At 40.6% G+C, this 25,209-nt stretch overlaps 1 protein-coding gene across 35 annotated transcripts in view; it reads right to left on the minus strand.

The window, feature by feature from the left end:
• MKLN1 (muskelin 1) overlaps positions 1–25,209 on the minus strand; it is a 322,363-nt gene that overhangs the window by 178,378 nt on the left and 118,776 nt on the right. For 9 of the 35 annotated variants that reach the window (XM_026010851.2, XM_072764015.1, XM_072764014.1 and 6 more), the window contains 2 exons: positions 22,870–22,935; positions 19,568–19,636 (listed from right to left, as the gene is read on the minus strand). The exons of 14 other annotated variants lie outside the window; for them this stretch is intronic. In XM_026010851.2, coding sequence (XP_025866636.1) covers positions 19,568–19,596 — 29 coding nt within the window. In that variant the 5' untranslated portion in view covers positions 19,597–19,636; positions 22,870–22,935. Of the gene's footprint in view, positions 1–9,167; positions 9,368–18,413; positions 18,493–19,567; positions 19,651–22,869; positions 22,936–25,209 lie in introns of those variants that run through there. 12 more of the 35 variants (XM_072764024.1, XM_072764019.1, XM_072764018.1 and 9 more) reach the window with 7 other exon arrangements.

Raw genomic sequence — 25,209 nt, forward strand, 5'->3', positions numbered from 1 at the left:
CAAAATGTTAATTAGTGTTGAGATTGAAAAACCTTGTTCTAGTCTGTCAAGAACAGTGTTCTCAGTTTTTGGTGTTTTTCATGACACTGGCCAGCTTTAATATTGAATGTTCCACACTCCAGGATTTTCTGATTTTTGCCTCATGATTAGTTTCCATTTAAACATATTTGGCAAGAATATTGCATGGATCATTGTAATGATTAGCTGTTACTGCATACCAACCCACCCCCACATTCGACATTCTCCTATTGACTAGGTAGTTCTGCTGATCTGGGCTGGGCTCAGCTGATTTTGGCTGGACTCCTTCATGGATCTGTAGTCATTTGGCAGACTGGAGGTTGGCTGGTTTAGGATCCCAAGTCAACTGGGATGATTGGACTCCGCTCCATTCATGTCTCAACTTAGTAGGCTAGTCTTGGCCTATTCTCATGGAAGAGGTAGGGTCTGAAAGAAAGTGGAAGCCTGTAACATCTGTCAAGGCCTAGGCTTAGAACTGCACTCTGTCACTTCAATTGCATTATATTGGCCAACGAAGATAACAAAGCCAGCCTATATTCAAGTAGAAATAAACTCTACCTCTTGAGAGGAATTGCTGCAAAGTCACATTGCAAGGGGTGTGGATAGGGAGGGAAAGAAGTATCATGTACTTCTTACTTCCTCATATCAGAAGGAATATAATGCCAGGTTGTCCCACCATTAGTGATGTTAAGTTGTGATACTTGATTAAGTAGTAACTAATAGCTCTCCTTTGGAAAGGTGTATCTTTCCTCTATGCAGGGTGATGCAGGGTGCACTGCTATTCTGTGTGCCATTGTTTTAGTTTCCTAGGGCTATTATAACAACAGAGTACCCAGAAATTGGGTGGTACAACAACAGAAATGTATTGTCTCATAGTTCTGAAGGCTACATGTGTAAAAACAATGTTTTTAAAAACAATAAAAACAATGTTTTTATACATTGGCAGGGCTCCCTCTGAACCTTTAGGAGAGAAGTCTTCTTGCCTCTTCTAGCTTCTGGTAGCCCCAGTCATGCCTTGGCTTGCAACTGCAGCACTTTAATTCAGCCTCCATATTCATGTGGCATTCTCCTTGTGTCTCTGTGTCTTCACATGACCATCTTCTTTCAAGGACACCAATCATACTGGATTAGAGTCCCATTCTATTCCAGTATGATCTCATCTTAACTAGTTACATTTGCAATGACCCTAGTTCCAAATAAGATCACATTCTAGGATCCTGAGGGTAGGACTTCAATATACCTTTCATGGGAAACACAACTCAACCCATAACACCCATCAGCCCCTCAGCCAAAGGTTTTATCCATCCACTTATAGTCTTTGATTGAATGAGTTTATTACATTGGGGACTGCATGACAGTATTTCTCTTAAACCTCATCATTTCTTCAATACTTATTAGCTGGCATTCTTCTGTAAAGAAGGAGGTTTTGTTTTCCTATTTCCTCTCCATCTCTTCTCTCCTCCCTCCTTTTTGGTCACTGTGGTGTGTGACTTTTTCTCTTAATACAACCATCATTTTTATACAACCATACCAACAAAATTTTGGTGATCAGATTGTCTCCAATTTGACTAGCGAGAGTCCCTAAAGTCAACTCTTAATGAAAAAAAGTACAATAAGTATTTAAACTTTTATTGAATTTAAAATTATTCTTCAGATTTTTTTAAAAATTCTTCTTATTAAGATATAATGTGACTACTCCCACTACTCTATCCCATAGGACCTACTTCTGCTGTCCCAGTAAGTCAGGGCTTATATTCTCTCCCTGGGGGTGCTGTGTGATTATTCCCCATGGGAAAAGTCTCATCATCATTTCTAAAGTACAGCCATAAAAAATAATAAAATAGAAACACTGTTATTTATTGCATATACTGTTTTATGTATGTTATTTTAAATGTCATAATAAGTCTGTGCCTAAGTGATGTTACTATATATTACAAAAGAGCAATCAGAGGTTTAATGTGAGGCACTAGAAAGAGTATGGATTTTGTAAATGATGATTTGAATCCTGCTTTACCACCTATCATGTATGTGATCTAGGGTCTCAGTAGGTATAAGTTTGTTTATCTGTACTGTAGTGATGAGGATACTTGCCTCAGAGGTCTGAGCCCAGCTGCTGACCTGACCTAGAGTAGGTGTCTATTAGTCTTCTCTTTCCATATTCTGATAACTTCTAGGTCATGTTGGATAAATGACAATACAGAGTCCATGAGCAATTAATTAGGAGTCAATCAATTTCATTAATTCAGAATATGGTACCTAGGAATTAGAGATAGCTCAACCTAAGTTTCAGCTAAAATTTAGCTTTAAATATCCTTGGGGAGAAACAGTTTCCTTTTTTTTTTTTTTTTTTAAGATTTTATTCATTTATTCATGAGAGACAGAGAGAGGCAGAGACACAGGCAGAGGGAGAAGCAGGCTCCACACAGGGAGCCCAATGCGGGACTTGATCCCTGGTCTTCAGGATCAGGCCCTGGGCCAAAGGCAGGCGCCAAACTGCTGAGCCACCCAGGAATCCCTAAAAAATAGTTTCCTAATCCATTTCTTAAACAGTAATGTGGGAAGGAGATCATATCCACTCAACTTAAGAGAACAACTTTTGGGGAGATCTTTTGCATTTTACGTGCATATTAGAAAGTTCATTTACAAACCGATCTTCCAAATAGACTCAATTTGTTCATCTGAAAACAGTGTATTCATTCATCCCACAAATAAGTACTGAGCACCTATTATGTCTCATGCAACCTGCCTTCGGCCCAGGGCATGATCCTGGAGACCCAGGATCGAGTCCCCCATCGCGCTCCCTGCATGGGGCCTGCTTCTCCCTCTGCCTGTGTCTCTGCCTCTCTCTCTCTCTCTCTCTCTCTCTGTGTGTGTGTGTGTGTGTCTCTCATGAATGAATAAATAAATAAAATCTTAAAAAAAAAAAAGAAACAGTATGTCTCATGCAATGTTCTAGGCACGTGGGATACATCAAAGAATAAAACAATATTCCTGGGGTGCTGGGTGTTAGTAGCTTAAGCATCCGACTTTTGATTTCAGCTCAGGTCATGATCCAGGGTCATGAGATCAAACCCCTCATCAGGCTCTGCTCTGGGCATGGAGCTTGCTTAAGATTTTCTCTCTCTCCTTCTCCCTCTCCCTGTGCCTCTACCTCGCGCTCTCTCTCTGTTTCTAAAAACAAAACAAACAAACAAAAAAACCCTAAACATACCTGCCCTTGTTTCCCTTTTAGTTGGGGGAGATAGGTGAAAAACAAATAAATTTGCAAATTTTATACAGTATTAGAAGTAGGTAAGTACTAATGAGAAAAAGAAACAAAATAGGAGTGTATAAGAGGGGCCTGCAATTTGAAATAGACTTGGCATCATTTAAAAGGTGATACTTTGAGGGACACCTGGGTGGCTCAGTGGTTGAGCGTCTGCCTTTGGCTCAGGTTGTGATTCTGGAGTCCTGGGATCGAGTCCCACATTGGCTCCCTGAGGGGTGCCTTCTCCCTTTGCCTATGTCTCTGCCTCTGTGTGTGTGTGTGTGTGTGTCTCTCATGAATAAATAAATAAAAATCTTAAGAAAAAAAAAGGTGATACTTTGAACAAAGACTTAAAGGTGGTGAGGAAAGTGGTCAGGTGGCCGTCTGGGAGAACAGCAAACACAAAGGCTCTTGAGCAGGAGTGCACACAGCAAGGAGGCCAGTTTGGCTGGAGTGCATGAATGAGGGGAAGTGTTTTATTTATCTAACACACACTTAGCTAGTCCTTGCTAGTAACAGTATTTTAAGCACTTAAAAATATTAACTAATCCTCCCACCAACTTAGTGAAGTGGATACTGTTGTTCTCTTTTTCCAAATGACAAAACTGAAGCACAAGAAGGTTAAAAAACCCACCCCCAAATGATGTAACTGTCAAGTGACAGAGCTGGCACTGGAGCTTGTCTGTCTCTAGAGGCTTTGGGGGCTTTGAGGCAGCAAAAGATGCCGTACTGCCTCCTGGTAGTAGGAGATGAGGTCCGATAACGATAACGGGGGACAGATCCCACAGGTCATCAGAGGCCTTTGATAAGGATTTGGGTTTTTGTTCTGAGCGATAGGGTTTTTGAACAGAAGAGTGATATGCATTTGTTTCTGTTGTTATTCCAGAAATTTCCAAACCACTTACATACTTTATATAAAGTATCTGGCATTTCATATGTTTATGCAAATTCAAAATTTGCAATGTATGGGATAAAAGAAAATTTGATACATGTAATCCAGAGATGATATCCCACCAAATACCATTTGTGTAAAGAGGGGTGTCTTCTGTCCTAAAGTCTTACAAGAACTTTTTTTACTGTAAGAACCTGGCACACTTATGTATTTGGCTGTGCTTTCTTGAGGGCAAAAAAGGCAAAGTTTTGACCAAAAAACTTTATTTTCCTACTTTGAGGAGGGAAAAGTGTATAGAGGCAAATGAGGCTATTTAAGATATGTCCTGTCTCCATACCAAAAATGATGGGTTAGTGGTGCTGCTTTCTTGGGGCATGATATGTCAGCACCCTATAGGGGGCCACCCACTTTCACTGAGGCTCCCTGACTTCGAGTGTTAGAGTGATCCAGAGGCAGCTGCCCTTGAGAGTAATTAAAGGACTGAGGTGTGAGCCATCCACCATGCTCCAGGAGCACTTAGGTCCAGTACTGGCAGAGTCAGTCTGGAGAAGAGAAAGCACTGAGCAGGTCACAATCATCCAGGAATGATATTAATAATAATAATTGCCAGTTTATTTAGATTTGCTGTATGCCTAGCGTTGTGCCAAATGCTTTAGAATCACGAACTATATAGTATCATCATCCCCATGTTATGGATAAAGAAGAAACTAAGGCTTTAAGAGATGAAGTTAAATTGTCCAAGATCAGGGCGCCTGGGTGGCTCAGTCGATGAAGTGTCTGCTTTTGGTTCAAGGTGTGATCTCAGGGTTCTGGGATCAAGGCCTGTGTCAGGTTCCCTGTTCAGTGGGGAGTCTGCTCCTCCCTCTCCTTCTGCCCTTCCCCACCCCATTCTTGCTCTCTCTTTCTCTCTCAAATAAATAATAAAGATTTTTTAAAAATTGCCCAAGATCATACACAGCTGCAATTTAAGCCATAGCTCTGCCAATCTCCAAAGCCTGCATTCTTGCTCTTTTATTCTATGCTGTCTGGGAATATAATTCTCTGTGGTTATTCCTTCTGTTAACTCTAAAAATACAGTCTTTCTGGAGGTAGTTCCAGTTCTGAATTTCCAACTGCCTTTTGGACATACCTGCAAGTTTCAGCTATATCCTTCCTTCTAATGTTGAGTATATCATACACATCTTATGTGCCTCATCAGATTCTCTTGTCATCTCTTTCTCTGTCTCTGCCACTGCTGCAGCTGACTTGCTTTCCTTGGGCCCAGGTAGGCCTGCAACCTAAGGCTGGACTTATCTGCCACTTTCTGAGCCTGATCACCACCTTGACTGCCACTGAGTGACCAGGCTTACCAGCTTCACACCATGAATTTCCAGCTTCTCTTTCTACTCCTCAACTAGGATTAAAGGCCATACTAGAGGGCATGGGGCTTCCTGAGAGACTTAACAATGGGACCATATTACATAACCTACAAGTGTGAGGAAAGTTACTCCTGGTGTGGTGACTCATGATCAGTGGGAAACAGGACATGGGAGGGAACCACAGAGATGGATTCCTTTTCCTTTCTCCCTCAGAAGAACTTACCTGAGCGTGTTTTCACCATATAGCACTTGGAGGTATTCTGTATGGATTTGCAGACATATCTACTGTCTCTTCAGATTGTTCAAGTATAATTTTGCCTTGCTTCCTGTCTTTCTCTGTCTCCCTTCCCTTTTTTTGTCTCACTCTTACTGCCCTGGGATTGCATCTCCTAAATAAAACATTAGCATTAATTCTAGGTTTGAGTTCTATTTTCTATAAAACATAGGCTAAGAACTTCAGGCTCAATTTCTCTAAATGGAACCACCACTTCCTAAATTTTCTTGGCTCAAACCCAAGAGGCCAAGAGTGTGAGAGATTGAGGCCAATTCTAGAAGATAATCATAGCTGATAATAAATTTAAGTATTATCACTATAACTGATAGAAGTCATGTATTATCTCCAAAAAAGGTACAGTTTATCAGGAAGAAAATAAAAATAATTAAAAGGCTCCTTGGCGGTAAAAAGACTCAACCAATAGCTTAAAACTAGCCTTAATCCTAAACTGGACGACAGAAATACCTCTGGGTTTTGATAACCACCTGAAAGCATCAGAATACCTGCCACATCTATAACCCCTCGGAGTTTCTAATAGACAGGAAACCAAATTATTTATCAACTTATTGTTTGTCATTCCAAACAAAACCATGTGTTCTGTGAGCAGGCACCTAACCTAGGGCAGTAAACCAATGCTGATGTGATGACTTGCCAAGAAAGCTCTGCCCAACAGTCTGTAGTTGGTGGTTGAGCTGCCAACCCAGTTAGTTCCTTTGGGGGAGTTGAATATGGAAATTCAGAGAGGGAGTCAGCAGTTAGCAATGTGCAGAAGCTAAAAGACACACAGTAGAAAGGATGAAAACAGAACTCACGTGGCCTCAGAAACCATGATGCAATATAAGCTGTGGAATAGAGAAAAGAATAGAAAGTACTTAGGAAGGGCAGCAGAAGCAGAGAGCCCCAATCATAAATAATTAGAGCACAGAGCAACAGATATTTACTGCGGAAGAGGCCATAAGATAGCCCAGCTGCTATGGCCAAACTGTGTGCTGAATCACCTTCCAGTTCCCACTGGTCATTACTTAAACTTAGATTGAAGTGACCTGAGCCTGTCTATTCTGGAAATTAAATTGTTGCCTCTCCATATCTATATCTGGCAAGATCATGGCAGGAAACTGAAGGTACATTCAGCTGGGGTTTTGAAAATAATTTGATGAAGACACTACTTGCAAGGATGTAGGCAGGGTTTGGGGCACTTAAGAGAAATATTGAGACACCTAAGGACTACAAGAGTGAAAACTCAGGGCTGAAGACAAAAGAAGCAAATAATGTTGTAGGAGGCCAGAAGGAGGTTATTGCTGTTGCCAGACCAGGGTACTAAAAAAGGAGGAAAGGAGAAGAAATACTTCCATCCCCCTTCCATCCCCCCATACTTGCTGAAGCTTCCCATTGGTCAGACTCAACACTGAGCCAGAGCACAGTAGAGTCCAGATTATTATTATCATCACAGTCACAGCCTCATGGGGCACAGAGCAGGGCAGGGAAGGATAGGGGTCTGTCATGGGCTGACCAGTGGCCCCTTCAAAAAATACATTCACGTGCTGATCCTCAGACCCTGAGAATGTTATAGTATATGGCACAAAGTTCTTAAATTTAGGGTGTTGAGAGGAGAAGCTTATCCTGAATTACTTGGGTGAGCCCTAAATATAATCACATATAACCTAATAAAAGAGAAATAGTGGGAGTTTTGAGAAAGAAGAGGAGGTAACAATGTGACCACAGGATCAGAAATCAGAGTGAATGTGGCCACAAGCCAAGGAAAGCCTGGAGCTGTCAGAAGCTGGAAGAATTGAGGTACAGACTCTGCCCTGGAGCCTAGGGAGGGAACGGAGCCTTGCCAAAACCTTGATTTTTGTCTTCTAGCTTCCAGAACTGTGAGAAACTAAAATTCGTTTGTTTTAAGCCACCCAGTCTGTGGTAATTTGTTATGGCAGTCACAGGAACTAATAGAGGGGGCTTGAGGAGCCTGGGTGGTTCAGTCAGTTAAGCATCTGCCTTCAGCTCAGATCATGATCCCAGGATCCTGGGATTGAGCCCTGCATCCAGCTCTCTGCTCAGCCAGAAGCCTGCTTCTCCCCCTCTCTCTGCCTTTCCTGCTGCTTCCCTTGCTTGTGCTTCAGTGCTCCATCTCTGTCAAATAAATAAAATCTTTTTAAAAAGAAAAAAATAGAGGGGGCTAAATGGAGAATGACTAGCACAAAAATCTATTCATCTCAAATATTGTGTTGACCACCATAATATCCTGATCACCTTGGCTGGAAATTATTTTGCCTCCCTTCCTCTATTCCCTTTGGTACTTCTTTTTAGACCACTCATATGATTTAAATTAAATGTTCCCAAGTCATTGTTACTTTTGCATGCAAATAGATTTTCATCTTAACCAGATTATAACATTCTTTAGAACAACCTTGTCGTGTACATCTTTGTATCCCATGAAAATCCTAGCACAGTACTTTAGAACAGGGTGGACATTCTGTAATTGGTAAATGAGAAAGAAAGCCTCCATTTGTCCATCTGTAAATGGAAAATAAAAATTTCCACTGACTTGCTTTTCAGAGATAATAATGGCAATGTTTCCCAGAAACAATTTCTGCACCTGTTAACAGAATGATATATCTGAAATACCTATTCCTGCTGGAGTGATTCCTCAGAAAAAAATTGCATCTAGTTTTAGCATGCCCTCCCTTCTTCTATGTGGAGCTGAAACTTAGCAGTTTCACCCTAAGGAGGAAAAGACCGAGGATAATTAAGAAAATAGAAGAGCTTGGTATTGGTATTTTCTCAGAAACTTTGGTTCATCCAGTAGATATTTATCAAAGGACTATTATGTTAAAAGTATAGTTCACCCCCCCCAAAAAAAAGTATGGTTCATAAATGCTGGGAAAACACACACACACACACACACACACAAAGAATAAGGCATGATCCCAAGTGAGTAATTGTCACACAATTTGATGAATGTTTTTTATAAGAAAAAAAATGCTATGGAACCAGAAAGAAGGGAATGATTAACTCCACTGATGGGAGTTTCACCAAAAAAAGTCACATTCAAGCTGGTCTTTTAGGACTTCATCAGGCAGAGGCAATGTCAAGAGCATTCAGGGACCAAGAGAAAAATAACTTTGCCTGAGCTATTGCCAAGCAAACCACACCCTCAGCTCAGCCCTATTGTATTCACAAAGACCTATTTTTATTCATTATCCCCATAGCTACTTTTAAAGAAAGGAGGAGAATGCTGAGTACCTCCTTATTTTGCATCTAGGTACTTTGTATGTCAAAGAAAGGAGATTATCCAAAGGGAAAGCAGAGGTAGATTTCTGACAAGTCCAATAATGACTAGTCAAATAGCCATCCCGTGAACTCAATGAACTCTCTTACCTTTCCTCAGCTTCTGCTTCATCTCTGACAACCGAGGCAGGCTATCCTGTGAGTGTGTGGTACCAGCACATGACTAGCTCAGAAGAAAGCAGGCAAGGAGTGAGAGCACACCCTGGTCTCACTGCCCAACACAAGGACACACTTCTTTGGGAAATATAGCTAAAGCCTTTTCCTTCCCCTAGGGTGGTGACCTTCACATCACTTATTGAGGAACAGCTGAGTCTGGGGCACCGCCCAACTTCCCTCCCAGGCCAGCCCTGCTAGGCCTCTGAGACCAGAGCTGGCTGCTTCAACTCAGGGAAAGCAGCCAAGAGACAGGGAAAGACCGGTCTAAACCCACCAAGGGACAGAGGATTTCCCGTCTTCACCCTGTAGCTCCCACTGGAAAGTAGGGAAGCTGGGAAACCAGATTCCAGCCTCAAAGTATATATATCACTTGTCTTTGTTTTCTCAAGAAGCCTCTACCTTTCAGACTTTGCCAGGACACTGGTGGCATTTTCATGAAGCAGTAATAACAAGGACAGAGCATTCTAGCCTCTTGGAGCCTACTGACAGGTCACTTTTTCCACTGCCTTTTGTTTTCATGCATCATTCCCTCACTTGCTTCTCAGATTCCTCAGGGCTTTGAAAAAGCCACAAATGCTCCTTACAGTGACACCACCCAGTTAGCCTGGCACACCTTGTGAAATGCACGCTGCCCCAAGCAATGGCATGTATGCAAGCCCTAACAACTGACACTCAGCCATACACCTAGTAAGAGGTAAGACAACTTCTAAAAAGTAACCCCCACCCCCATCATAAACTTAAGGCGGCAAAAGTAGGACCTCAGATTAACTACTACCCTGTGGACTGGGTAGTAGTTAATCACATACCCCGGTTTGATTCAAAATGCATCTGTAAAGTATGTTGGGGAGCAGTACTTCTCTACCCTTTCCTCAAAGATCTAAATGTAGCAACACAGGTATTGCCAACAAAGCGCTAAAGTGCTCTCACTGCGCCAATTCACATATTAGTATATTAGGCTGTGCATCCAGACCTATGTACATGAAGCAGAGGGTCTCAATGATATTTGTTTCAGGGTTGCCTGTGGCCTGTTCCAAAGTACACTGCAGAGCCACCCTGCCAGAATCTGAAAATAAGGCCCAGATACGAGTATTTTTAAAAAGCTTGACAATGTTGGTTAGAATATGGGAAAGAGGGACGGCTGGGTGGCTCAGTGGTGGAGTGCCTGCCTTTGGCTCAGGGTGTGATCCTGGAGTCCTGGGATCAGGTTCCACATCAGGCTTCCTGCAAGGAGCCTGCTTTTCCCTCTGCCTGTGTCTCTGCCTCTCTGTGTCTGTGTCTCTCATGAACAAATAAATAAAATCTTAAAAAAGAAAGACTCTCTCTGTGTCTCTCATGAATAAATAAATAAAATCTTTAAAAAAAATAAAAATAAAATGCACCTAAATATCAAAAAAAAAAAAAAAAAAAGAAAGAAAGAGAAAAAAATGAATGAATGAATGAATATAGGAAAGAGAAATTCTCACATATCCCTGATGAGAGTAAAAATTAGTTTCAGCCACTACGGAGAGTAATCTTGAGAGCAATCTAGTGAAGTTGAGTATGTATTTTATTCTCTAGTAATTTCCATTCTAGATGTATTCCCTAGAAGAGTTCTCACACAGGAACCCAAGGAGGCATATGCAAGGACATTAATTACATCATGATTTTAAATAGCAAAATACTAGACAAAACAAATATTTGCCCACAGTAGATCCTAAAATATTTGTACAGTGGGACTATACTGAAGTGGTATATAGTATAATATTACCATATTATAAAGAATGGACTGGCTCTACAAGTATCACATTGATAAATCTCAAAAACATGATGTTGGAAAAAAAGTTTCGGAAAAATGTGTACACTAGTTATATACATGTTTAAATACCCAAAACATATATGTTATGTAGTAAAAATATAAGAACATGTGGGAAGTATCCACACAGTCTTGCAGAGATTGATTACATCTGGAGAGAGATGGAATGGAATGATCTTCTTTTGTAACTTTTTTTTTTTTAAATCTTAAGCAAGGGCACCTGAGTGGCTCAGTCGGTTAAGCATCTGACTTTGGCTCAGCTCATGGTCTCAGGGTCCCGGAATAGACCCCAAGTCAGGATCCCCACTCAGCAGCAGTTTGCTTCTCCCTCTCCCTCTCCTTCTGTCCTCTGCTTGCTCATGTCCATGCACATATACACACTCTCTCTCTCTCTCTCAAATAAATAAATAAAATCTTAAAAAAAAATCTTAAGCAAGTATGGTAAAGCTGTTACAATTTATTAAATCTGGATAGTGACTATAAATCCCACTGGTGACTCTGAGGGTCATTCACAGCACAAGGATCTTTTGAGATTTTTAGGATTCTAAATACTGAAAACAAAAGTTTGTTTATGAGAAGAGCCATCCCCAAAATACAGATGAAACTACTGAGTCCTCAAGGAGTAATGTATACACCTTGAGATGTTTTTCATTAATGGAGGAGTTGTTGCATAGATTCCCACACACTCTCTTGCTCAGGTAAGTGACCTTCTGGATTTGTGAGCATCCTTGACAGTCAGAAATGCAATAGCTTGAAACTAGGGGTTGTCCACATATGAGTATCATTATTACAATCTTACTTAGAGATTTTCAAACTTGGCTGAAAATCAGAATCAGCTGATTAAAAAAATGTAAAAGATTTTATTTACTTATGAGAGAGAGAACACGTGAGCAAGCACAGGGAGAGAACACGTGAGCAAGCAGAGGAAAGGGACAAGCAGACTTTGTGCTGAGCGACAAGCCCAATGTGGGGCTCGATGCCATGACTCTGAGATCATGACCTGATCTGAAACCAAGAGCTGGACACTTAACCTGCAGAGCTACCCACTTGATAAAAATTTTAATGCAGTTTCCATACCCCAGCTTCTGATAATATGATGTAATAGTTCTGAGGTCAGACCCTGGAATCTGTGGTTTTAGTAGAGTTGTCTGTAGATTCTTATGATCATCCAGGTTTGAGAAATGATGATAGCTAATCATAGTTACCTTCTATTACTGTTTTTAAAGAAGCCAGGTAGGGAGACTGATGGGATTTTTAAAAAGCAAGAAAATTAAAGGAGGAAGGGGAGAAAAAAGGAAGGAAGGGAGGGACTGAGTAAGCCTTTAAATCTTTCTTACTCTATTTTTTCCAGATCTCTCCAACCTTGAATTATTTCTCCATCCCTTGAAATTTGCTAGAGCTCCAATTATCTGTAATGTTCATTTGGCAATTCTGTACTTTCCTTTACATTGCTGTAATAGGCTATTATTTACTCAATAGGATTATGCCTTACTTCTTGAATTAGGCTATAAATTCTTCAGGACAAAGACCATATCTTGTTTATCTTTGTATTTTCTATAGTCACAATGCCTTGAGCAGGATAAGCAATAAAGCATCATGATTAAGAATATAAGATAAAATGAGTTTTGAAATGTGGCAAGATACAAGATCAATATACAAAAATCAATTGTGGGGACACCTGGGTGGCTTAGCAGTTTGGTGCCTGCCTGTGGCCCGGGGCCCAATCCTGGAGACGCTGATGGAGTCCCATATCAGGTTCCCTGCATGGAGCCTACTTCTCCCTCTGCCTGTGTCTCTGCCTCTCTCTCTCTCTGTGTCTCTCATGAATAAATAAGTAAGTAAGTAAATAAATAAATAAATAAATAAATAAATAAATAAATCTATCTTTAAAAACAATGACAACAAACAAAACTAAATTGTGTTTCAATGCACTAGCAATAAACCACCCAACAATGCAATGAAATAAAATCCCTATCCAAATCCCAACTTTTTTTTTTTTTTTTTTTTTTGGCTGAACTTGACAAGCTGACCCTACAATTCATATGGAAATACAACCCAGGGGGATCCCTGGGTGGCTCAGTGGTTTAGCGCCTGCCTTTGGCCCAGGGCACGATCCTGGAGTCCTGGGATCAAGTCCTGCATCGGGCTCCCGGCATGGAGCCTGCTTCTCTTTCTGCCTGTGTCTCTGCCTCTCTCTGTCTCTCTGTTTATCATGAATAAATAAATTTAAAAATCTTAAAAAAAAAAAAAAAGGAAATACAACCCAGAATAGTCAAAACACTCTTGAAGAGTAAGAGGAAGAGCAAAGTTGAAAGATGCTCATTTCCTCATTTCAAAACCTACAACAAAACTATAATAATCAAAAGGTATAAGGATACACATAGAGATTGATGAAATAGAATTGAATGTCCAGAAATAAACCTTCATGTTTATGGCCAAATGATTTTTTGATAAGGGTGCCAATACAGGGATGCATGAGTGACTCAGCAGTTGAGTGTCTGCCTTTGGCTCATGGTGTGATCCCAGGATTCCAGGATCAAGTCCCACATCAGGCTCCCTGCAAGAAGTCTACTTCTCTCTCTGTCTATGTCTCTGCCTCTCTCTGGGTCTCTTATGAATAAATAAATAAAAATCCTTTTTTTAAAAAAGGGTGCCAATACAATTTAATATGGAAAGGAAAAGTTTTTCAAAAAATGGTGCTGGGACAACTGGATATCCACATGCAAAAGAATGAAGTCGGATTATAGCTCACACCCTACACAGAAATTAACTCAAAATGGATCACAGACCTAAATTTAAGAGTTAAAACTATAAAACTCATAGAGGAAAACATAGAAGTAAATCTTTATGACCTTAGATTTGGCAGTGGTTTCTGAGCTATGTCACCAAAAGCAGAAGTAACGAAAGAAAACAATAGATAAATTAGACTTTAAAATTTTAAAGTTGGGATCCCTGGGTGGCGCAACGGTTTGGCGCCTGCCTTTGGCCCAGGGTGCAATCCTGGAGACCCGGGATCGAGTCCCACATAGGGCTCCCGGTGCATGGAGCCTGCTTCTCTCTCTGCCTGTGTCTCTGCCTCTCTCTCTCTCTCTCTCTCTCTCTCTCTGTGACTATCATAAATAAATAAAAATTTAAAAAAAACCATAAAATTTTAAAGTTTAGTGCCTTACAGAGCACATCAGAATGTATAAAAACCAAAAAAAAAAAAAAAAGAATGTATAAAAACCTACTACAACCCAGTAATAAAATGTCAAATGCCCAGTTAAAACATGGGCAAGGGATCTGAATAAATGTTCCTCCAAAAAATATCTACAAATTGCCAATATGTACAAGAAGTGATATTCAACATCATCAATCATTTTAGGGGAATACAAATCAAAACCACAATGAGATATCTCTTCACATCAACAAGAATGGCTTTCGTAAAAATAGACAATAACAATTGTCAGGATATAGAGAAATTGGAACCCTTACATATTGCTAGTAGACATGTAAAATGATGCAGCCACTTCAGAAAACAGTTTGGTAATTTAACAAAATGCAAAACATGGAGTCACCAGATTACTCAGCCACCAGATTACTCAGCAGTTTCACTCCTAGGCATACACTCAAGAGAAATGAAGATATAGCTCCACACAACAAGTTATACATGAATGTTCATAGCAGCTTTATTTGTAAGTGGTTAAAAACTATAGAGAAACTATGTCCATAAACCAGTAATGGATAAGCAAAATGTGGCATGTACATTCAATGGACTGTTTGCAGCCATAAAAAGAATAAGACACTAATACATGCTATGACATGAATGAACCTTGAAAACATCCTAAATGAAAAAAGCTGTTCACAAAAGAACACATATTGTAAATAAGGTCTTTAAAGAGGTAAGTAAATTAAAATGAGGTCTTTGGAGTGGGCCCTAATCCAGTATGACTGGTGGCCTTATAAAAAGAGGAAATTTAGGGATCCCTGGGTGGCTCAGCAGTTTAGTGCCTGCCTTCGGCCCAGGGTGTGATCCTGGAGTCCCAGGATCGAGTCCTGCATCAGGCCCTCTGCAGGGAGCCTGCTTCTCCCCTGCCTGTGTCTCTGCTTCTCTCTCTCTGTCTCTCATGAATAAATAAATAAAATCTTTAAAAAAAAAAAAAAAAGGAAATTTGGGGCACCTGGGTTGGCTCAGTGGTTGAGCATCTACCTTTGGCTCAGGTCATGATCCCAGGATCCTGGGATTGAGTCCCACATTGGGCTCCTCACAGGGAGCCTGCTTCTCCCTCTGCCTATGTCTCTTCCTTTCTCTATCTCCTATGAATAAATAAATAATATCTTTAAAAAAAAAAAAAGGAAATTTGAATGCATGGAGACACGCCAGAGCTGTGCATGCACAGAGAAAAGACCATGTGAGGACATAACAAGAAGGCAGCCATGTGCAAGCCAAGGAGAGAGGCCTCAGGGGACCTGATGACTCCTCCATCTTGGACTTCTAGCCTTAAACACTGTGAGAAAATAAATCTCTATCGTTCTAGGCACTTTGTGGTATTCTGTTATGGCAGCCATGGCAAACTAGTGGTCCTTTGAGTATGTAACAGTGATGTGGTGTATAAGAAAGACCTGTACTTTGAATTACCACATTTTGCAGGATGGCATCTTCTGATCATTTTATCAATTATTAGAAATTTGAGAACTTTCCCATTTGCAATGACGTGAGTGGAGCATTATGCTAAGTGAAATAAGTCCATTAGATAAAGACAAATACCATTTGATTTCACTCATATGTAGAATTTAAGAAACAAGCAAACGGGAAAAAAAAAGAGAGGCAAACCAAGAAACAGACTCTTACGTATAGAGAACAAACTGATGGTTACCAGAGGGGAGGCAGGAGGGGAGTGGGTTAAATAGGTGATGGGGATTAAGAAATGCACTTGTGATGAGCACCAGGTGTCATATGGAAACTAATATTACAATGTATGTTAACTAGGTGGGATTTAAATAACCTAAAAATATGAGATCTTTCCAGAAGATCAAGTACTGTGCAGTAGTTATTTTGCACAGGCCCTGTAGAGCCCTGGCCTTTGAGGATGCACTGTTCACCAACCCCCCAAAAGGTAAATACTTAGAGAAGAAGCTCTCTCCAGACCCTTGGGATTTTCATAAATTGGTAGAGATTGATCCAGATGTGCTTAAAACCAGGGAAAATGTCATTTAAAATGATGTTTAATTACTGAGAACTTTTAATAACGTGGGGAAATGATTATAACATTCAGTAAAAAATTCAGCATGCAAATTTAACATGTAGAGATAAAATCATATCTGTATAATGATATGCATAGAAGAATGACTGAATAGAAATACAGTCAGAGTTAACAGTTAACATTATTTTTTTATTGTGAAGAGATTATGAGTTACTTTTGTTTTTTTCTTTATATCTCTGTATTTCTGAATTTTCCATCGTGAGCAAGTATTAGTTTTATAATAACAAACTATGCTTATATTTTTAAAAATAATTTATTTATTTATTTATTTATTTATTTATTTATTTATTCATGAGCGACACAGAGAGAGAGGCAGAGACACAGGCAGAGGGAGAAGCAGGCTCCATGCAGGGAGCCCGATATGGGACTTGAACCCCAGAATGTGGGATCACGCCCTGAGCCAAAGGCAGATGCTCAAACACTGAGCCACTCAGGTGTCCCGAACTATGCTTATATTTTAAAGATTAAAAACTAGAACAGAGGGTATATAACTCAATGCTGAGATTGAGAGACATCTCTAGGAGACATAGTTCCTTGACTCATAGGTCAGATCTGAGTGCTGTTGTAACCCTGATGCCCTCCTGTCCTCTTGGGATTTGGTCATAGGTTGTTGCCCCATGTCTAGAAATTCTGATTACCATCCTGCAGTGCTCTTCTGTCTAGAACAGATCTCTGAATACTGATTCTCCCTTCAGATGTCTAAGCCCTGACTCTAAACTTAGGCTTCTCTTTCTGGAGTCAGGTGCCCCCCCTCCTTCTCTACCAATGATTCAACCCAACTTCTCCTTCCCTTTCTCACACCTTTCTCTCAACCTATTGTATTCTGAGGCTGCCCACAGTGACATGCTGACAGTTATGTCCTTGATGAGCAGAGTGGCTGAAAAGTAACAGGCACAAAATAGAGGAAGGGGACCAGAGGAAGGAAATATTGGGGGGAGGAAGGTGGGAGATGCTTCAGAGGTTTCCTCCTCTGTGAGGTTTGGCACTCCTGGCCTCTGTTTATTCCTTGTCCTGTCCCTCCTCCTTAGAGGAGGAACTTAATCTAGTGAAGTACACAGGGCATGCTCAGTTCAGCTGCTCTTTTCTTCCTCTTAGGTATCTGCCTACCCACAGTGAGGATGTCTGTCACCTTGCTCTGCTCCTCTGGGAGCAGGGTCCCTTCCCCTTCTTACCGTCATCTCCACCCTCAGCATGAAAAGGCCTGTCCTGATCAAATGTTACTTGTGACTGGGTGAATAAGTCTACCTAATTCTGAAACTCACTTAGTATTTAGTATCCCATTATTTCTCACAAGAAACAGCATTTATCAGCAATCAAGGTGATATTTTGGTCTCCATCTGCTCACTCTTTCGTCTTATTTCTCATCCTGACCAGAACCTGGGATGGGGATTGGGGAAAATAATACTATTAAGGGGTCCTTCTCAGAAACCTGAAAAGGAAATAACACTTGTTAAGAGCCAACTGTGTGCTCAGAATAAAGAGAAGAGTTTTACCTATGTCAGTTCATTTAATACCACAACCACCCCCAGTATTTACATTATTTTCCCTTTTCACATAAAAGGAAACTGAGGCTCAGAAAGATTAAGAAACTTGCCCAAGATCTCACAGCTAATGAGTGGCAGTTGTCTCTCTAACTTCAAAGCCCAAGCACTTTCCACTGCATAAGACATTGTCTTTGGGTGCTATCAAGAGACTCTTCTGGGAGTAAGGCAGCAATCTCATCTTCATTAATACTTCATCCTAGGGATCCCTGGGTGGTGCAGCGGTTTGGTGCCTGCCTTTGGCCCAGGACGCGATCCTGGAGACCTGGGATCAAATCCCACGTCGGGCTCCCGGTGCATGGAGCCTGCTTCTCCCTCTGCCTGTGTCTCTGCCTCTCTCTCGCGCTCTCTCTCTCTGTGTGACTATCATAAATAAATAAAAATTAAAAAAAAATACTTCATCCTAACCAACCAAGCTAGTAATTAAGCAACATGCAGGGGAGACAAAGATGATAGAACCAAAGGCCAGGGAACGAGATGGTCGCAAAACTCTAGATGGAAAAACATTAAGAAATTTATTTTTCCCCAAATTTCTTGGAGACTTTTGGACTTGTGCCCTAACTTGTGCTCTGGCTTCCCTAGTTGTAAAATAATTCAATAATACCTGGTCCTCCTTAAGTGAGACCACATGTCATGCTTCTCTGAGACTGGCCTCAGCACGGTTGTCCCTGTGCCTATACTTTCTGTGAAAAAAAAAAAAAAAGTATGTCCCATTGCCTTGGATAGAGTAAAAATAATTATAATGAATAATGAATCTCTTAATAATACGTGAAAACAGAGGTAGTGAAGTGATGAACAGAAAATGACATTTAAATGCTAGCCATAGGGGCTGACCCTTTAAACAGACAAGCTAAAGATGTTTGGATCTGACACTGAAGGATAGTCAGCTGGCAGGCTGAACCATAGTTGCTAAGAGGACCAACAACTCCCCAGATGCCAAGGAACCAAGCAGCATTTCCAGGAGCTAAAACTCTACCACTGGTTTCTTCTCATCTTCCCAACAAAAGCTCAGAAAGTACAAGGGCACCCCACAGGCCACTAAGCACATTCTCAGTCATCCTCCAGGGAAATTTGATGCTGAAAAATGGACCTTTTCCAAAATAGTGGTTCAAGCCAGATGAGGAATTACAGAGAAGACAGCCTTCCATGGAAAATACCCTGTCTCCAAATCCCCAATGTCTTCATTAGGGAACTGAAAACATAGGCACACCAGCTGGTCTCAACTGCTTTGAAGCACTGTGGTACAGTGGAAAGAGCCATGCTGGAGAGCTGGCTGGCAACAAGAGACTAGCCTTCTAGTCCCCAACTCTGCCAAGTTTTAGCTAGGTGACCTTGGCAAAGGTGCTTAACTTCTCTGGGCCTCACTTTCCTCATTGGCTAAATGAGGTTTGACTAGACTATGATGTCTTCTGGTTCTGAAATCGTATCTTTCATCTTTGGATTAGCACCTTACATTTAAAGAAAATTAAAGCAGGTTCTTGGGTGTTCTGTTTCTCAAAGATCCTGTTATTCTAGTGATCATGCCTTTCACCTTTTCAGTATTCTTCATTGGCTTTCCTTCTTCCACAAGAATAAACCTAAATTCTTCAGCTTGGCATTCAAAGCCCTTTGTGATCAGCCCATGTTTATCCAGCCACCCTCCCTTCCCACCAATCATGTATTTTATACTGTGGCAGTACTGGACTATTTCTGTTCCCCCATAATATTCTTACTGCAGTGTCAAATATTTATTGAGCATGTACTCTGTTAGACACTCACCTTGGTAAGCCTTTGCACATACTGTTCATTTTGCTTGGACTGCCTTGTAAAAATCAAGTAGGGTTGCTGCTGTAACAAACAGGCTAAATAATATTAGTAAATTAACACAATAGAAGATTATTCCTTAGTCATGTAACAGTTCAGTGTGGCAAGCAGCCTTCCACCCAGGGTCCTTCTACTTTGTATCTTTGCCATCCCCTAAGCTTTATTATTTCTTTTTCATCCCTTAAGCTTTAGAGTCCTTTCTTTACTTTCAGAGCTCACAGCTGGGAAAGAGAAGGAAGAAACAGCACACTTATTTCTTGCCCTAATCCAGAAATGATGCAGATCACTTCTGCTCACATCCCATTAATGAGAACTGGCCACCTGGCCCCACTTAGATGTTTAGGGGATTGGCAATCAGTTGGGCCACTTGCCAGAAAAATTTCATACTGTGAAGAACACAAGTCTTTGATGGGTCAATCAGCCATCTCATCCCCTTCCTTATCTACTCAGCAAAGGCTTATTCACCCTTCAAACCTCAGTCCTAGTGCTATACCTCCCTTGTAACATCTTCCTTGACTTTTGGAGGCAGTTGTGTCCTCCTTTTCCAATGTCTCGTGACACTTTTCATATTTCTCTATTATGACAGTTATCATAGTAACTGTGTGGTTTCGTGCTAGTTTACTCAACTGGATTGTGACCCTTAAGGGCAAGAATCTTCTCTTTTCATTTTTGTATTTGGAAATTTTATCACAGAGCCTGGTAAATAATAGTTTTACAATAATATTTATGAATATTATCAGTGAATGGATGAGTGAATGAATGATTACTCTAAAAGAGAGCAGTTTTGTTTTTTAATAATTTTAAGTAGGCTCATGTGCAATGTGGGGCTTGAATTTACAATCCTGAGATTAAGAATCCCATGCTCAACAGCTCTTTTTTTGCTCACAGGTCCTTTAATAAAACCACCTTTCTGCATTGAAAAAAAAAATCACACACTCTACCTACTGAGCCAGCCAGTCACCCTAAGGATCTGGTTTTTATTGAGGAACAAAGACCTCAGTTAAAAAAAACAAAACAAAATAACTATTGGTGATTCTGATTTAGCCAAACACTAAAAATAAAATGAACTTCCCATACAAATATTTTTTTCCCATACAAATATTACAATTAAATTAATATTTTGCATTATTTATTTAGAATCTGTTTCTCGAAGAGCTTACAATAAATAAACAAGCAAACAGACAGACAAACATTTTAAGGGTCACCTAGCTGGCACAGTCAATGGAACATGCAATTCCTGATCTCAGGGTGGTGAATTCAAGCCCCACGTTGGGTACACAGCTTACTTAAAATATATACATAGATACATAACACACTCTGTTTCTCATATAAGTTTCATGAAGGTAAGGATCTTATATGTTTGTTCTTTGCTCTGACTCTAGGAACATAAGTAGGTACTCAATAAATATTTCAGAATGAATGAATGGATAAAGAAATGAATAAATACAGGAATAACGACTGAACTCTTAACCCCATGAGCCATATAATAAATACATAGCTTGGATTGTAAGAGGAAAGTGTGGATGGGCAGTGAAGACCTACCACCACAATTAGAAAAACAGAGCAGGGTGTTCACTAGCTTGTCTAGTCCATGTCATGATCCTCTTTGCATAAGAAGATGAATAAACATCATGAGAGGATAGCTAAAATCTCAATGGGAATAGTAGCCTGTGAGTCAATGAGGACAAATAGATGTCTCCAAGTATGAAATAGCCTTTATAAATTGACTAATGAGAGAACTAGGAAGCAAATGTGCAGACCGTTACAGAGTTCTGACAGCTGAAAAATACATTGATTAAGAAAGAGCAAAAACATGTTTTTCATAATTTTTGAAGATGTGTGAGATAGTTATTTAAATGTTTATGACACATTTATTTTCTTCTCATAGGAGCCATGTGACAAAGTTTGGTTTAGATATGACATATGGCTTCTGGTGCATTACTTGCCAGATTTTGTCATGGGAACCACCTGACAAGAAGAGCAAAGTACAAGTGCATGGGCAACTTCTAAATCAGAGCCTCTGCACAGGCTTGGTTCAGGTATCTTGAAACTTTGGAAAGTCCTAAATACAAACAAGTAAGTTCACAGTGTGGACTGATTTGTGGTGGTAATGAGGTTGATGCTGATGTTGACAGATGGACTTTTTCCAGAAACTGACCAAGATGTTAATGGTAGGTTAAGCATTAAGCAACCTGAAAATAGGACAGTACATCTATTTTGCATCCCTTTGATGATATACAAGAACAGAATAATCAGTGTGCATCAAGGAGCTATCTGTCTACCCTTGTGGCAGCAACTGCTATGTCCTGGGCACACAGGTAGACTTCTTAGCCTCTCTTTAAGTTGGGCAGAGCACTGTGACTAGTTTTTGGCCAACAGAAAGTGGATGGAAATAATGGATGTCATTTCTAGGTCTGGGCCTCAAAAAGCCTTTGTGATGATGGCAGGCTCTTCCCCTACCCACTGGCTGAATGGAAAGAATTCTGAGAACCTAAGGAAGATAGAGCCACAAGCTAGGAGAAGCATGTATCTCTGAATTACTGCATAAGAAGGACACTAACAACCAAATTCCACACACTTCTACCCCTACCAATTCATACTGGACTGTGATAAGAACAATACATTTTAATTGGGTTAAACCATTGAGATTTTGAAGTCATTTGTAATAGTCTATCTTGATTAATACAACCCTATTTCCCAACTTTTATCCTGATTGCAAGTAGTAAGAGAGACTAGGGTAAATTTCTGCAGTGTCAGAGGATTGAGATAAAAGAAGGTATCAGAGACCATGCTCAGCATCAGAGAATACTGCATTTTAAGGGGATTCTGGAATTAGTTTTAAAGCCTTAGAAATCCCCACAGAGCTAAAGCCATGCATGTTAGTCGCTGCTTATCTAACCAGTTCCTTCTGGACACTTTCATCCTCTTGGGAGAACAGTGAATAACCTTCTCCAAACCACTTTCATATAAACCCCAAACAGCCTATTCAACTTAAAATGCTAGGATCTAGTCAGATAATACCACATTTCGACCTGTCTTGCTTCTGCTTTTGTGTTTTGCTGAACATAGTGATTAAGAAGAAGAAGAGTAAGTTGGTAAGTAACGTGGTGTTTGGAGGTACATTTTAAAAATGATTACACAAGGTTTGGTTGAGCACTGGACCAATGGACAATTATCGGGGAGCCAAACACTGTGGCACAAATGAGGTCTCTGGGTGCTTGCCTGAAGATATTATTGGGAAACTTTTGTTTACTTACCAGACTTGAAAGCTAAATCCTTTTTCAAGTAGCCTCTGGGTGTTAAGGACAGCAAATAAAGATGTGCTGATTGAAAACATTTAGAAAACAACTTATTATAGCCTTTAAAATAACAAGGTATTAATTCAGCTTAAAACAGAATATTCCACATTCATTTGGCCTGCTTAACAGAAACACCAAGCTTAAAAGCTGGATTCTACAGGTCATCTCTGTAAAGATGCTCCACCAAATGAAATTTAGCAGAGGCCTGGGACAAGGGCTCTAGAAAATGCTAGATTGCTCTGGCTGGTAGTTAAGAACCTGATCTTATTAATGGAAAGGGGGAAACTGGGACACTTGGGTGGCTCAGCAGTTTAGTGTCTGCCTTTGGCTCAGGGCGTGTTCCCACTCCGGGTATCAAGTCTCACATCAGGCTCCCTGTGGGGAGCCTACTTCTCCCTCTGTCTGTGTCTCTGCTTCTCCCTGTGTCTCTCAGGGATAAATAAATAAAATCTTTTTTAAAAAATCTTAAAATCACTGTTCTTCCAGTGATTAATGGAAAGGGGGAAACAGATCTCCCTATCTTGGGGGTGCCCAGAGAAAGGGATGAACTGGGAAATAGCCAAGGCCCTTTGGCAGAAAGAGGTAAGAGATTTAAGAGACAGTCTCATTGTTTAGAAGAGTATCTTTGGGGCTGAGGTGGAAGAAGAAGGCTTGGGACAGTACTTTTCAGGAAGTAAATTCTATTACCCCGTTTTTAAAGGGTACAAACTAAACTTCGATGATCTTCAGACTTTCCTCATCTCTTCCACAAGCTTCATCTTTTGTTCCCTTTCCAAAGGCACTCTATTCCTTTTTCCTCCTATCCAAAATCCCAAGTTTCCATAAACAATCAGATATCCAGGAGCAGATCTGGTATTTTTCTTTTCTTTTTTTTTTTTTTTAAGATTTTACTTATTTATTCATGAGAGACACAGAGAGAGATTGAGGCAGAGACACAGGCAGAGGGACAAGCAGGCTCCATGCAGGGAGCCTAATGTGGGACTCGATCCTGGGATTCCAGGATTGCGCCCTGGGCCAAAGGCAGGCGCCAAACCTCTGAGCCACCCAGGGATCCCCCCCCCCTTTTTTTTTTAAATATCATATTAAGTATTTACTAAGTACTAGGTATTGTACTAATGAGTGCTTTACCTCCATTATCTAAATCCTCAGGTAGTCTAAAAATATAAAATATAAACCATTACTCCCATTATATGGATAAGTAAACTAAGGTTCAGAGATGTTAAGTACATAGCCCAAGTCTTATTGCTAGAAATTAAATTCTGGCCTCACCTCTACACCCACATTCTTTCCAGTATGCTTTGTCTACTCTAGACAATACATGCAACCAACCAGAACTTCTTAGTATGAAGATATATTCTTCACAGTGGGTGAATGTGGCATAATTTCCCCATCTTCCAACTCTGCCTCCCAAAAAGGAAAGAAGCTTTCCATTACCTTTTTTAAGGATTTATTAATTCATGAGAGACACACAGAGAGAGAGAGGCAGAGACATAGGCAGAGGGAGAAGCAGGCTCCATGCAGGGAGCCTGATGTGGGACTCGATCCCCCGTCCTGGGATCATGCCCTGAGCTGAAGGCAGACGCTCAATCGTTGAGCCACCCAGGCATCCTGAAGCTTTCCCATTATTGAGTCAACCTGTTCAAGCTTTACTGTGAGTAAATATACAATGTATTTCGGACTTTTTTGAAGTACTGGACATGGTTCAAGTAATCTTATTCTATCCGTATTGAACTGTGAGATCCTACAGAACCCAGGCTGGAAACAGGAACTGGACAGAGGGAGTTCAGAACACAGATCCAGGTGCAGACCTCCTTCCCTGGGATTCTCTTTCTCTAGGATTCTCGCACTTCTTGGGTTCTATCAAGTGTTCAGTGATGTACCACAGGCCAATGTGAGGTAGGAAATCCTTCAGATCCCACAAAATTTGGTGGGAGTAGGGGGAGTCACTGAGGCATACCAATGTAGGATGAGTGGTCAAAGAAACTAAGGAAGAAGAATGAGCAAGGATGGAGAAGGACAAGGAGAGGTCAGGCAGAAGAAGAAGAAGGAAGGAAAAGAAGAAAAGAGGAGGGCATATATAAAGGGGGAGGAAAAAAGAGAAAAGGAAAAGGATGGATGATCCTTTACTCTATTTGGTCTTGTGAACTGCTGGTGTGTTCTTTATTACCAAGTATAATAACCCCTGATGGAGGCTATCAGCATGTGTTGCCAGGTCACTGGGAGAGCTACTGGTGAAGAACTGTTCCCGCAAAGGGGCCTTCACTACTTTCCTTACCCAACTGGTAACTTTGAAGCCAG

This window comes from Vulpes vulpes, chromosome 7 (genome assembly GCF_048418805.1).
Source record: "Vulpes vulpes isolate BD-2025 chromosome 7, VulVul3, whole genome shotgun sequence".
Lineage (NCBI taxonomy): Eukaryota > Metazoa > Chordata > Mammalia > Carnivora > Canidae > Vulpes > Vulpes vulpes.